Source organism: Marmota monax, unplaced genomic scaffold, assembly GCF_021218885.2.
Source record: "Marmota monax isolate L192 unplaced genomic scaffold, Marmota_monax_Labrador192_F-V1.1 WCK01_AAM20220418_F8-fsc00031, whole genome shotgun sequence".
In the NCBI taxonomy this organism is placed as follows: Eukaryota; Metazoa; Chordata; class Mammalia; order Rodentia; family Sciuridae; genus Marmota; species Marmota monax.
Window position 1 is genome coordinate 18810588 of NW_026695197.1, and position 13039 is coordinate 18823626.

The following is a 13039-nucleotide window of genomic DNA, read 5'->3' on the forward strand; positions in this document are numbered from 1 at the left end:
CAAATATGAATTTTTATTGCTCTTTCATAAGATTTTATCAATTCTCATTCTGTTTACATCTGTCAAAATGCTAATGACTTCCTCCTCCCAGTATAAAAATTTACTTAGTTAGTACGTATCTTTTGGTATATTTTAGCTATTAATTTTATCTAAATTTCTTCCCTTTGAATGATAAATTGTACAATACAATTTTGTGCCATTTTAGTGTAGATCACTGTCATGACTGGCTAGTATAACATTTATTTTGCATGGGATTTTAATATTGGCCTTCACTAAATCTTACTGATATTCTTATAGGGAATACACTGAAAATATTTTCTAAATAGTTCCAATTAGGCATCATATCAGAATTTGGTTTTCCACTAGTAATTTTGAATTAAAAAGCTAAAAGGAATTTTTACTACATACAATAATATATTTTCTTACTTCTTACTTATATTTTTAAAACTTTATTCTGATATCACCAGCCATTTACCTCCATAATTTATTACCCCACTTTTTGAAAGGGGGGGGGTTGCTAAAGCTTGTTACTAATTACTCTGTTTTCAAGTAGTTTTTCAGTGCTGTGTTTACATTTTAAGAGGCAAAATGAAATGTAAAATAATTTTACTTCTGTGTTCTTTTGCTTAACCAGAGCTATCAGAATAAATGTTTTTTATGAGGCATCTTTTAAAACATGTTGATATTGCCTTCCTGGTCACAGATTACCAGATATCCAAAAAATTAAAAAAAAATTGTAAAATATTTTACTGGGAGAAAAAGCAATCCAGCTTTACATATTCCAGAAGAATTAAGGATCCTTCCTTTGCCGGGCAGTTTTACTACCAATCTGTGGAAACTGTAACCAGAGAACTATAACTAGAATCCTCCATTATCTAATGATGCTATCTTAAGTGATATTCTGAAGATATAGCAGTATTGGAATATGGTGCCACTTTTCTTCATTTGGTTAAAATAATCTCTGAAGAAGGTGGTCATTAGAAGACTGAGTAAGTTTGCATTAAGTTAATTTCAATTAACTAAAACCATTCATTCTCAGCAAATATGAAGCACCTGATGAATTCAAATAGCTAAGAATCATATTAGGTAATGGGGTCAGTGGTTAAACACACACACGTTCCCTGCCTCTGTGAAACTTACAATCAACTCAGGGTGTACATGTGTGTTTGGGGGGAGGTGAGAATGAGAGAAAAAGAGGGAGGGAGGGAGAATATGAATGTGTGAGAGAGAGAAAAAACATAGTATGAAGGTATAACAGTGAATGACAAATGTAAGAGAGAGAGAGAGAGAGAGAGCAAGCAAAAGACAGGAAAGAGCATGTGAAAAGTCCTAAGATGGAAAAGGGGTCAACAAATCCAGGGAAAGAAAAGACAACTGGTGTGGCTAGATAATGTACCATCCTAAGGGCAAAGAGAAGCCACTAAAGGGTTTAAGTGAGGAAGAGAAATGATCTGATTGAGAATATATGAAGACACTTGCTAGATAAGAGTTAAGGGTGGGATCGGAGTGGCGGGAGTATAGGAGGAGAAGCAGAGAGGAGTCTGGTTGTGAGATAAGGATGGTGTGAGCCAGGGTGGCTGGCAGAAGGAACAGAAAAAAGAGGGGATTCACTCTATATTTTGGGTGCAGAACTGAGAGGATGGGTGTAGGGATGAAGGGGGGAAATGATGATTCTCATGTGACAGGCAAAAGCAACTTGCTGTCTGCAGTCACCATTCACTGAGATGGAGGGGATGAAAAGAAAAGGTTTATGGAGAAGGCCTAAGAATCAATGGGAGAGGGTAAGGTGAGAAGCAGGAGTGGTGGTGCTAACGGTAAGGCAGCTGACAGTATAGGCTGGAATTCAGCATTTCAGCAGGAGTATGGATTTGGGAAATACTGGCTCATGGATTGACATTGCAAGTGACAGAAAATGATGAAAATGCCTAGAGTAAGAGTTCAAGTGAAAAGAAAGAAGCATCTTAGGAACAAGACTTAACGCATTCTAATATTTAAAGCCCCAAAGCCTAAAAACAAATGGCAAAAGGGTGGGAAGAAAACCGAGAGTATACTGTCAGAGAAGCCAAGAGAAGAGGGTGGGGCAAAATTATCTACCCCAGCTGTGACATCCAGCAAAGATGGTGGCTGAACATCTTCTCCTTTCTTCTTCAGAGTGTGCAGTACCAATTCATTCCTAGAGCTCTTGAGAAGAAAAAAAGAAAACCCCAAACCAGAACACAAATCAAGTTAGAAGAGGGAATTCTAAAACAACATTAACTGCTTATTGCATTTTCTTACCAACTTTTCAAGTCTGGGTTTACTTGTCCTACTCTGATTTATACTGTACTAAGAACAAAGCAGTCAATCTCTGAGACCAAACAGCACATTCTAGAACATGGAAGGAGTATAATCAAGCAGAGAATACGTAATTCAAAAGGAAACCATAACGACTTAAGTGGGATAATACATTTCATTTCATGCCACAGAAGTGGCACAGAAATCAATAAAGCACACAGCCACAACAGAATTATTAGGACAGTATCATATGCACAAAAAATTATTACTATGGTTTCAGATATTTATTTATTACAGATTCAGTGAGTGGTATACTATGAAAAGACCATTTCAGCTATTTTTAAAAACTCTTTTGAGGAAACTCATTAAAACAGTGTCTTAGATATAGAATGAAGATGCAATTCTTTCAAAGTAATAAAATGGCACCAGATGTGATTTTTTTTTAAATTCTTTTTTTTTAAATACTTCACTTTACAATTCTATTTTTTTAAGAGAGAGAGCGAGCGAGAGAGAGAATTTTAATATTTATTTTTTAGTTTTCGGCAGACACAACATCTTTGTTTGTATGTGGTGCTGAGGATCGAACCCGGGCCGCACGCATGCCAGGCAAGCGCGCTACCGCTTGAGCCACATCCCCAGCCCCACCAGATGTGATTTTTAAACCACGTATAAAAGACACACCAAATGGGCCAAAATGCTCCAAAATCTGAAAAGTGCTACAGTTTAGATATAGAAATGATTTAATGTTGTGCTCACTTGGAATTATAAACCCATTCAGTGAAAGAGGGAAGAAAAGAAAAATGGTGAATGTATACACATTCTAAAATAAGTCACTGGAGAAAGTCTCTGTGATAACGTCACGGGAGCTCCTACCCACTCTGCAAATCACTGCAGTTCTGTGTCAAATAAATGACATTACATTACACTGATGGGGAAAAAAGAAAAGTGTATATTTAACTTAGGCAATGAGAAGGAGGGCAAAAAAGAGGACGGAAGAAACTTTAATTTGTATAATCTTGAAAAATTTCTAAAAAATGAATTTGAAATTATTTTAAAAGAAATGTCATGTATATTATGCTAGTATTTCATAGCTATTATACATTATTTAGTTTTTTTGTCTACATGCATATAATTTTTATATTATTGCTTTAATAGCAGTATATAGTTTTGTATTCTCTTTTCATTTATTTTTTTTGTTTTTTTTTTCTTTTTATTTTTTTATTATTAGTTGCTCAAAACATTACAAAGCTCTTGACATATCATATTTCATACATTTGATTCAAGCATCTCTTTTCATTTAACATTCAAATGTTTTCTGAGTATCTACTTATTTTTCTTTATAATATTTTTTAACAGCTGCATATTTTTCCACTGAATTGAGAGAATACATAGTTTACTTGACCATCCCACTATCTTGTACCTAAATATAACTCTTTCCTTAGGATAAATTCCCAGATGATCACATTTAAATGAATTTTGGTAGTTATTTCTAGTGTATTCCTTAGTAGAAACCAGTATTTTTCACCATTCTTTTCAAAATTATTTTTTAATTGAAAAACACTATGTATACTTATGGTGCACAACATGTTTTGATAGAGGTGCACATTATGGAATAACTATGTCAGCCTAATTAACATATCCATTAGCTCACATACTTAATTCTTTTTTTTTTTTTAATGGTGAATACACTTAAAATCTACTCTGTTCACAATTTTCATTTACAAATATGTTGCTTTTAACTGCAGTCACTGTGTAACCATAGTCATGGTAAAAGGAAGACTGAAAACATTTCTTGAATCACCATTTTTTATCTAGCAGATACAATTTATGATTAGAAAATAATGCAAGATTGGATATTCTACCATATCTCTGGACTATTAAGGCAGAGTTTTTAAAGTTTTTGCTCTTGAAGCTCAGTAGTAGAGTTCTCACCTCAAACATGGGAGACACTGAGTGTAATCCTCAGCACCACATAAAAGTAAAATAAAGGTATTGTGTCCATCTACAACTAAGAAAATTTTTAAAAAGTCTTTGTTCTTGAAAAATCAACCTTTACACTGGATTAAATAACGCTTACAATATTGAGTATTAGTAACAAGAATATCTCTGCATAGTCTTACAGTATAAAATATAAATCACACTGACAATATATACTAAATATGTGCCATGCTGATTGAAAAGAACTAAGTACATGCACGGAAGAAACGGAAGAGTTCCTACAGTATTCATACCATATCATTGCAATGATTACATTCTCTCAATATGGCTCGCCAATTCATATTTTTCAAAAGTCATCTACATTGATTCCTTCTTTAATCATCTCCACTGCTACAATCAGCTAGTCTCTGTTTTGGTCTTTTGCTTAAATTCAGATTCTTCCCTCTCAACTTCATGTAAATGCATGACAATCATCATCAGAATGATGCTTTGACCATATCACACTCATGCTCAAAAATACTAAAGTAAATTCAACTGCCTACAGAAATCCATACACAATGAAAAATGTCAAAAATAAAACAAAAACATACATAATGAAATGTCCTGGCCTGACATGCAAGATCCTCAGGAATCTGACCCTATACAATATAACTAACTGCAATATTGAGTAATGCTATATGTAAATCTGCTCTTCCCAAATGACCCTATTTATTACCCTAGAATATATACTGTGTGCTCTTCCTTTGAACTTGAGTTTTTGGTACCTGTTCTACTAATCTAACACTATCCTTTGTTCCTACTTAAATACTACTTATTTGAGGATACTTCAGATCTCCCTGTCAGAAGAGATCTCTTTTTACACCTGACTAATTTTACATTTAACTAACAATGCAAGATAGGGATTTTGCCAAAGATTTTGTCTTGTCTTTCTGTCTTCACCTTAAGTCCTCTTCTTGGGTGGCACAAGACTAATAACATAGTAATAACTGAGTAAACACTTGCTAATTTTATGACCCAGGACAGGGGCTCTCAATGGTGAGACACACATAGTAATCCCACAACTATCTCCCCTTCCTTCCCAGGAAGAAGATTTTTAGCACACCACAGTCACTTTGCTAAAGACTCAACTTCTAGCAGTCCAGGCAGGTTGGACAGTCTTATGATTAACTTTTTGTCGAGGGATGGGTGATGCCTATAAAACGGAAATTTACATAAAACCCCAGTTCCTTCCATCCTCCTATTCTCTGGAGTGCAGAACTTGTGGTGAACCATTCCAGACTTGTTGGGTGAGGTCAAGATACTGTGGAAGGTGGAACACAAGAGAGTAAGACTCTGGGTTTGAAACTTCTATGGGACAGAGCTGCTGTACCAGCTCAGGCTTTATTTTAGAAATAAATTGCTATCTGTGCAATCCATTGTTATGGAGGGGGTGTTCCTCTTTTACAGCAGCTGGATCTAATTTTCTATCTTAATCAGATCCACAAAACCTCTAAAATTTAAAGGCAAAAATTTCTCTGTCTGTTGGTGAGAGGGTCCATAATTTTTAAGACATTATAGAAGGGTTCTATGGCACCCAAAAGGTCAGGAGCACTGATGACAGCAAAGTATTAATTAGCCAAGAACTTACGTGTCAATATGCTTAAGAAGAGAAACATAATATCTTAAAATCAATATGTGATAGAAAAAAATTTTAAACACTGCTGGTGTTCTTTTTCAGTATTCAAACACCCGGCAGCAATAAACTGAAGCCCCAAGTTAACAGTAATTCAAAATAAATGGTGCCAGTACAACAGAATCATCTCAACGCTAAACTTTTCCTTGATCTCTCCTTGCCTTTGGCCAAATTAAACTAATAGCAAGCAACTATGTTTTTTACATCAGCCAAAATAAATAAATTAAATATGCAGTCCATTAAAAATAAGGAAAACAGGTATTTTCTTACTTCACAGATTTCTTATAAAATTTATTTGCCACTCCACCCTGAAACCTAAGAAAGTGGAACTTAAAGTTGGACATAAAAATCTGATCATTTGACTTCATGTAGTTACCAGCAATGAATTCAAATTCTCAAGTGCTCCCTCAAAATTCTAAATTTGATTTCCATAGAAACCAAATCTAAGGTTAGTAGCTCAAGAGGTGAGCTCAATATTTGGGGGGGTAAAACAGAGGAGACACCATGTCTGAAAGGCTTATAACTTTAACTTCATGAAGTATGACGCAACCAGAAAAAGACAGTAAGAATACATTTATTCTTTCTTTACATTTAAGTAAAGCCTCTGCAATTACATCCAAATAATTAAATGTAGAACAAGTCCAGGGAGATGTGGGTTCCCATGGAAAAATATCTGAGAATTCTACACGAGCCAAAGTGTACCTGTTTTCAAACACCAGTGAGTCTTAGGACAAATTATGAATACTATGTATATGTATGTGTGTATTATACACACACACACACACACACACACACACACACACACATATACACACATACATTTTTTTTCTTTTATACCAAGGATTGAACTCAAGGCACTTTACCATTGAGCTTTACCTGCCAACCCTTTTTATGTATAATTTTAAGGTAGGGTCTCACTAAGTTCCTGAGGACCTTGCTAAATGCTCAATCTGTGATCCTCCTGCCTCATCCTGCCTTGAGATTACAAGTGTGTGCTACTGCACCCAGCAAACTGAGTAAAATTTATAATTTAAAAATTATAAAAGTCAAAATTATAACTTACAAAAATATTATATCTAATTCTGGATACAAGATTTTATGATTGGTACTGTCAAAAATAGCCCATCTAGGAAGATAATAAAAACACTGAATACACTGTTGTACAGAATGGTTGAAGTAACCTAGGTAGTTAAGCTGAAGGAAAAAATTAAGAAGTCATGACATGTATTTTTAAAAACCTCAAGGAATATCATAAGCCTCAAAGTTTCTGCATTTGTACATTTCTCTCAAGTTCAGAGCTACAACCAACTTACGAAAATTAATGGCAGGCAGACTTGACAAAAATGAAGCAGCAGGAATTCTACCATCTCCTGAAGTAGTAAGCCCAGCTCTCTCTCAAGGCCACTGTAAGAAGAATTCTTATGCTGGGAAAAAGTTTGCAGCAAAATGACTGAGATTTCTATCTAAAGGAGTAATACATGTTAGACTTAAGGACTAAGCTCATATTTTTCTCTAGGAACTGAATTACATTTTAAACATTCTGCACAAGCAAAAGCAATACGATTTTGTAAAGTGAGTTTGAGTGCTCCATTCAGACTTTGGCTAAGTTTGTCCTTTTTATCATATAATTCTGCTGGAAGATAAATTTCTCAACTATGGGGATTAAACTATAGTTGACCATGTGTCACTGGGTACGCAGGATGTTAGCTACTTGCAAATGAATACTGCATGAGAAGGTGACCAGAACCTCCTTTTAGGCAAAGCATGCCCACATTCTGAGGTCTGTCCTGAACAGAACAGTTTCCTGTGCACTATCCCAGATTGGAGGTGGTGGGTCTGGGACTGAAAGCCAGTGGAGAGGCCTTAACTCTAGAGCTCATGTCTCTAACTAGCACACTGCATTAGAACAGGCAGGACCTGGCAGACTTGTAGGCCCAGAGACAGCTTATCCGGAAAACAGCCCTAAAATAAGGTGAGAAAAGATGGAAGACTGTAGGAAAACAGAATGTGTTCAAAAACACTTCAGAGTTTTTTTGGCCCCACTCTATTTCCTCAGCTACCTACCTGGGTGTACTAGGGCCTAACATTTCCCATCACAGATGCACTCACAAGGGTAGTTCAGTCCTCAGGAGGGTTGATATTGAAAAAATACCCTCTGGATGCTTATACCTTAAATCCTAGCTGAAAGCACTAAGGAGGAGAGAGGAAGTAAAATGGATAAGAGATGAGGGGTTCCAGGAAAATCGTTGAATGAGGAAACAGAAAATATAGACGGAGTTCTATGTGGACCTAAGGCACAGTGGAGATTTAGCTCTGTGGCAGGCAGCTAAAGCAGGCATAGGAAGAACACTCTGCTTTTGCCACATGATGCCTCCATCTTCTTCTCCCTCTCAACATTTTTACTCTTGTTCCTCCCTACTCTGCTTTCCTTAGCCTTTTCCTTTCATCTTCCTACCTGACCATGTGTTTATCTTCCTTGTCTGTCCCTGCCAGGTGAAGGGTGGAGTGACTCCAGAAGAAACTATAGGCAGTGGCCTCTATCACAAATGGCAAACCGGAGAAACTGCTGCCTGCAGTATTCATGAGGGTTAATGATGTGCTGGGCATGAAGCTACAAGGTGTATGATGATGTACAAGACTGAATGTTCACTCCCCGGAGCTTGTACCCTGATATGACAGATCCAAACACAGGGGACCAAAAAGAAGTACAGCATGACAGTTACTTTTATGTTCCACATGTCTAGACTATGGCACCTAGTTCCTTCAAACACTAAGTCTAGATGTTGCTGTGAAAGTATCTGCAGATGTCTTAACACTTACAATCAGCTAATTTCAAGGAAAGTAGACTGTCCTCCATAATGTGACTAGGACTCATCCATACATCTGATGGCCTCACAAAGATTGGGTTTCCCAAGGAAGAAGTAATTCTGCCTTAAGACTACAACATAAAACTCCCCCGTGAATTTAGACTGCAACATCAATACCTACCAGAATTTCCAGCCTGTCAACCTCCCCTATAGATTTCAAACTTGATAGCCCTTCCAGTCACCAAAGTCAATTCACTATGATCAATTCCTCACTGCATATATATATATATATATATATATATATAAATATAAATATAAATATATATATATATATATATATAAAATCTCCTATCAGTTTTATGGACAGCCCTGACTGATGTACTAGTGAATAAGGATAAGGTCAATTATGCTGTCAATTTAAGAGGTTCACTGAGCAGTATTGCTCCGCATTCCTTGCAACTAGACAAGATCTGTCTACAATTCCTAAAAGCATTCACTTAACTGACAGTATTTTGTGTAAGTCAGTGAAATGTCAGTGACTTTAGCTTGATTCTTCTATATTTAAGAGTTTATTATTTTCTCTTAATTTTTTATTCTTGATTTCTCAAAAGTATCTGTACCATACTTATCAACAGCATAATGAGTCTATAAAATCTTTATGCTACCAAAAAAAGGCTCTGCCAACTTATGTGCCACACAGTGTTCCTTTCCTAAGAAAGTGTTTTCACTTAGATATAATGTGTAGTCTGAAGCTTTTGTATGTTTCTTCATCTGTGAAGGTCTATTTTAATTCTAAATGCTTTCCATTTCCTGGTTAAGGTTGCCATGGAGTTTTTTTCCTCCTCCTTCTAAATCATTTGGCAGTGAAGATACTGCCTTAAATCATCACATCTAGCTCACAGTATAGTGTTGCTATAAGTCATCTCTGACTTATAGGAAATGTGTTTAAAAATGTCAACTGCAAAGTACAAAGCAGTAATGTCATACTGCCCCTCTATTTTGGTGCACGATACACACTAAATAGCAGGTGTTGATTTTCTCTGATATTTGAGATTGATTGCTTGTCTGTTAGTACTCCCACCATCATTATGTTTAATCTACACTCATCTATGACACATTGCAACTTGCTGACTTTATAACTACTCTGTATGTAAATAAAATGAGCAAGAAATAGAAAACCCAAATAGGATGACTTCTATCTTCCTATAAAATCAAATCTGCTCAACTGAACGTGCCTCTATCAGAACAAGGGCAAAGTCCTAGAGTGAGCTCCTAGGTGCACTTACAGATCAAGAAAAAGAACTAAAATTTCATTTGTAATTGATGGTTAACTGTAAAGTGCATTTCATAGGCAAATAAGACAGAGCACTCCAACTACTATAAAATAAGTCAAGAGATCTGCAAAGGAAACAAAATATAGAAAAGTTCTGACAAGTTTATGTGACAATTATGTGGCTAAAAGTTTTCCTCTTTCCCATGAAACATAATATAAAGTACTGAAGACATATGTAAGGAAACAAATCCCAGGCAGCACTTTAAAGAATTATTTAGCAGTAGTTCAAATATAAATTTTCACTCTTATTATTTAATTGACATGTGTCCTATGAAAGCATGCAATTATCAGTTATACACACCATGCAGCATGCAGTAAATGGACAGCAGAGGTTAATAACCTGGAAGCATAGGATCTGAGAATGTGAGAGCAAGTTAAAGACAAGAGTTCCTCTCCATTTTCACTGAGGGCCGAGAAGCAATGCTGAAGCGTAGAACAGTGAGAGTGGGGGAAATACAGTTTGTCCAACACATAAACATATCTCCGCAAGTGGCGGCAGGTATAACTGAAAGACAAAGGTAAAAGGAGAAAAACAGAAAGAGAGAGTTTTCCTTTGAAAAAAATAAAGTCATTCTTTATGCCCTCAAAGCTTTCTGTGTATCTTCACTAGATGGTGCCCAAGATAAAACAACTATTAAAAGAGAACATAAAAAGGATAAAAAAGCAAGCAAAAAAAAACAACAAAAAACCCCGACTAAAAAATGGGCATAAGATATGAACAGACACCTCACCAAAGAAGATGTACAGATGGCAAATTAGCCCATGAAAAAGTGTTCCCCATCATGTGTCATTAGAGAAATGAGAATTAAAACAACAATGAGATAGCAGTACAGATCCATTAGAACAACTAAAATCTGGAACATTGATAACACCACAGAAAATATCACTCACTAGTGGAGGGAATGGAAGTGGCACAGTCACTCTAGAAGACAACTCTGCAGTTTCTTACAAAACTAAAGACACTCTTACCGTAAAATCCAGCAATGTGCTCCTCAGAATTTACCCAAAGAAGCTGAAAATGTATGTCCACGCAAAAAACCTGCATATGGATGCTTACAGTAGATCTGTAACTGAAAAACTTAAAAACAACCAAGATATCCTTTGGTAGGAAAATGGATAAACTGCATTATATTCAGACAACAGAGAATTACTTAGCACTAAAAAGAAATGAGCTATCTAAGTCATGAAAAGACATAGAAGAAGTGCATATACCAAGAAGCCAATCTGCAAAGCCTACATATTGTGATTCCAAGTATATGACACTGTGAAAAAGGTAAAACTAAGGAGTCAATAGAAAGATCAGTGGTTGCCAGGGGTTAGGAAGGAGGGGAGGGATGAAGAGGCAAAGCACAGAGGATTTTTAGGACAATGAAAATACTTTGTAGAGACTATAAAGGTAAATACATGCCTTTATACATTTGTTCAAAGCCATAGAATATACAACACTGAAAGTGAACCTTAATGTAACATTAAAGTCTTTGGGTGACAATGATTTGTCATTGCATTTGTTACTTGTAATGAATTTTTCTGCTCAATTCTGCTGTGAAGCTAAAACTATTTTTTAAGTCTATTTAAAAGGAAAAAATAAACACAAAAACTCATAGGGAAAAAAGTCTCAAAATACGTTGGTGTCATTAGTGAATCATATATCTGCTTTGGTGGAATAAAGTGATCTAAGATATTTTCTCTTCACAGTATTTGAAATACATTCTTGTCAGATATGCAATAATATACCACAATGATATGGAAGATGCTGTGGCAAAGGAAATATTAAATAAGGAATCAGAAAATTTAAAAGTCTAGATCCAGCTCAGTAATTAGCAGCTTTAAAATAGTAAGTATTTGATCTCTTTTGTCTTAATTCCACAAATAACACAGAACTTAAAACTTTAAATTGCTCCAAAATTTTGAAGGATATTATGAAAAAGTAAAGTAATCAGAGGGACAATTAGAATTAGGATTATTATTAAAGTTAGGGAAGTTTCACTGTTACAATATTTCAGGCCATTTAAGTGTAACAAGTTCAAAGAGGAAAATGCAAAATCAATCTGAGAAGGTGAACAACAAAATAGTGAACATATCAAGTGACACACCTTGACTACTAGTCTTAGAGAACCACGTCAAAAGCATAAAGTTACCAAGGGGGTATCAGATGATTATTAAAGTACGCTGAACTCAAAATAAAACTAATTCATTGGAAGACTTTCAATTGGCAAATTTCCACAAATGAACAATGCACTTATCCATTTAACCACTAACCAAAAAACCAGCTGGCCAGGCACTAACTACTACCTAGTGCTGGGCACTGAAGATAGGGTAAAGAACAAACTAAAAATCCCTACTGTTACAGAGCTTATACACTAGAGGGAAAGAGAGAACAAGACTTTACTGAAATTGGAAAAGTCTTAGAAAGCTAATAATATCCCCAATAAGGCAATTCAATGAATTTCAAAAAGGACTCAATCCACCAAAGGCGAGTAAAATCAAGAAAACTGAAAAACTGTGTTCTTTAAAAATGTGCTTCACCACCACTTTCAACAAGTGATCAGCAGTTACTTTTATCATCAGAAATGGGACCAGCAGACATCATGTGTCTCCTGAAAGGACCACAGCATAGTGAAAACCTACTGCTGAGGAATCAGACAAACTTAAATTGAGATTGAGTCTTAAAAAAAAAAAAAAAAAAGTTTTGTACCCTTTAGCTTTTGAAGGTCATGAAAGACAAAAACTGAGGGACCGTTTCAGATTAAAGATGAACAAGGACAACAAACTGTAACATGTGGTTTTGGTATTGAATTCTCTACAATAGGGGAAAAGGCATTTTTTCTCTTTTTCCCTAGAAAGGGAATTAGCAGGGCAAAGGACAAAAAAAGTTGGATGACAGAAAATTAGACAATACCTTTTAAAATTAATGTTAATTTCCTGATTTTGATAATGTCTTCTTCTTCTTCTTCTTCTTCTTTTTTTTTTTTAAAGAAACACATACTGGAGTCGTCAGAGGTATGGTACATCATA

At 35.5% G+C, this 13039-nt stretch overlaps 1 protein-coding gene across 11 annotated transcripts in view; it reads right to left on the minus strand.

The window, feature by feature from the left end:
• Positions 1 to 13039, minus strand: part of Dym (dymeclin) — a 357093-nt gene that overhangs the window by 139387 nt on the left and 204667 nt on the right. For 8 of the 11 annotated variants that reach the window (XM_058573871.1, XM_058573870.1, XM_058573872.1 and 5 more), the window contains one exon: positions 10365 to 10529. The exons of the other annotated variants lie outside the window; for them this stretch is intronic. In XM_058573871.1, coding sequence (XP_058429854.1) covers positions 10365 to 10529 — 165 coding nt within the window. The remainder of the gene's footprint in view (positions 1 to 10364; positions 10530 to 13039) is intronic. 11 annotated transcript variants of the gene reach the window in all.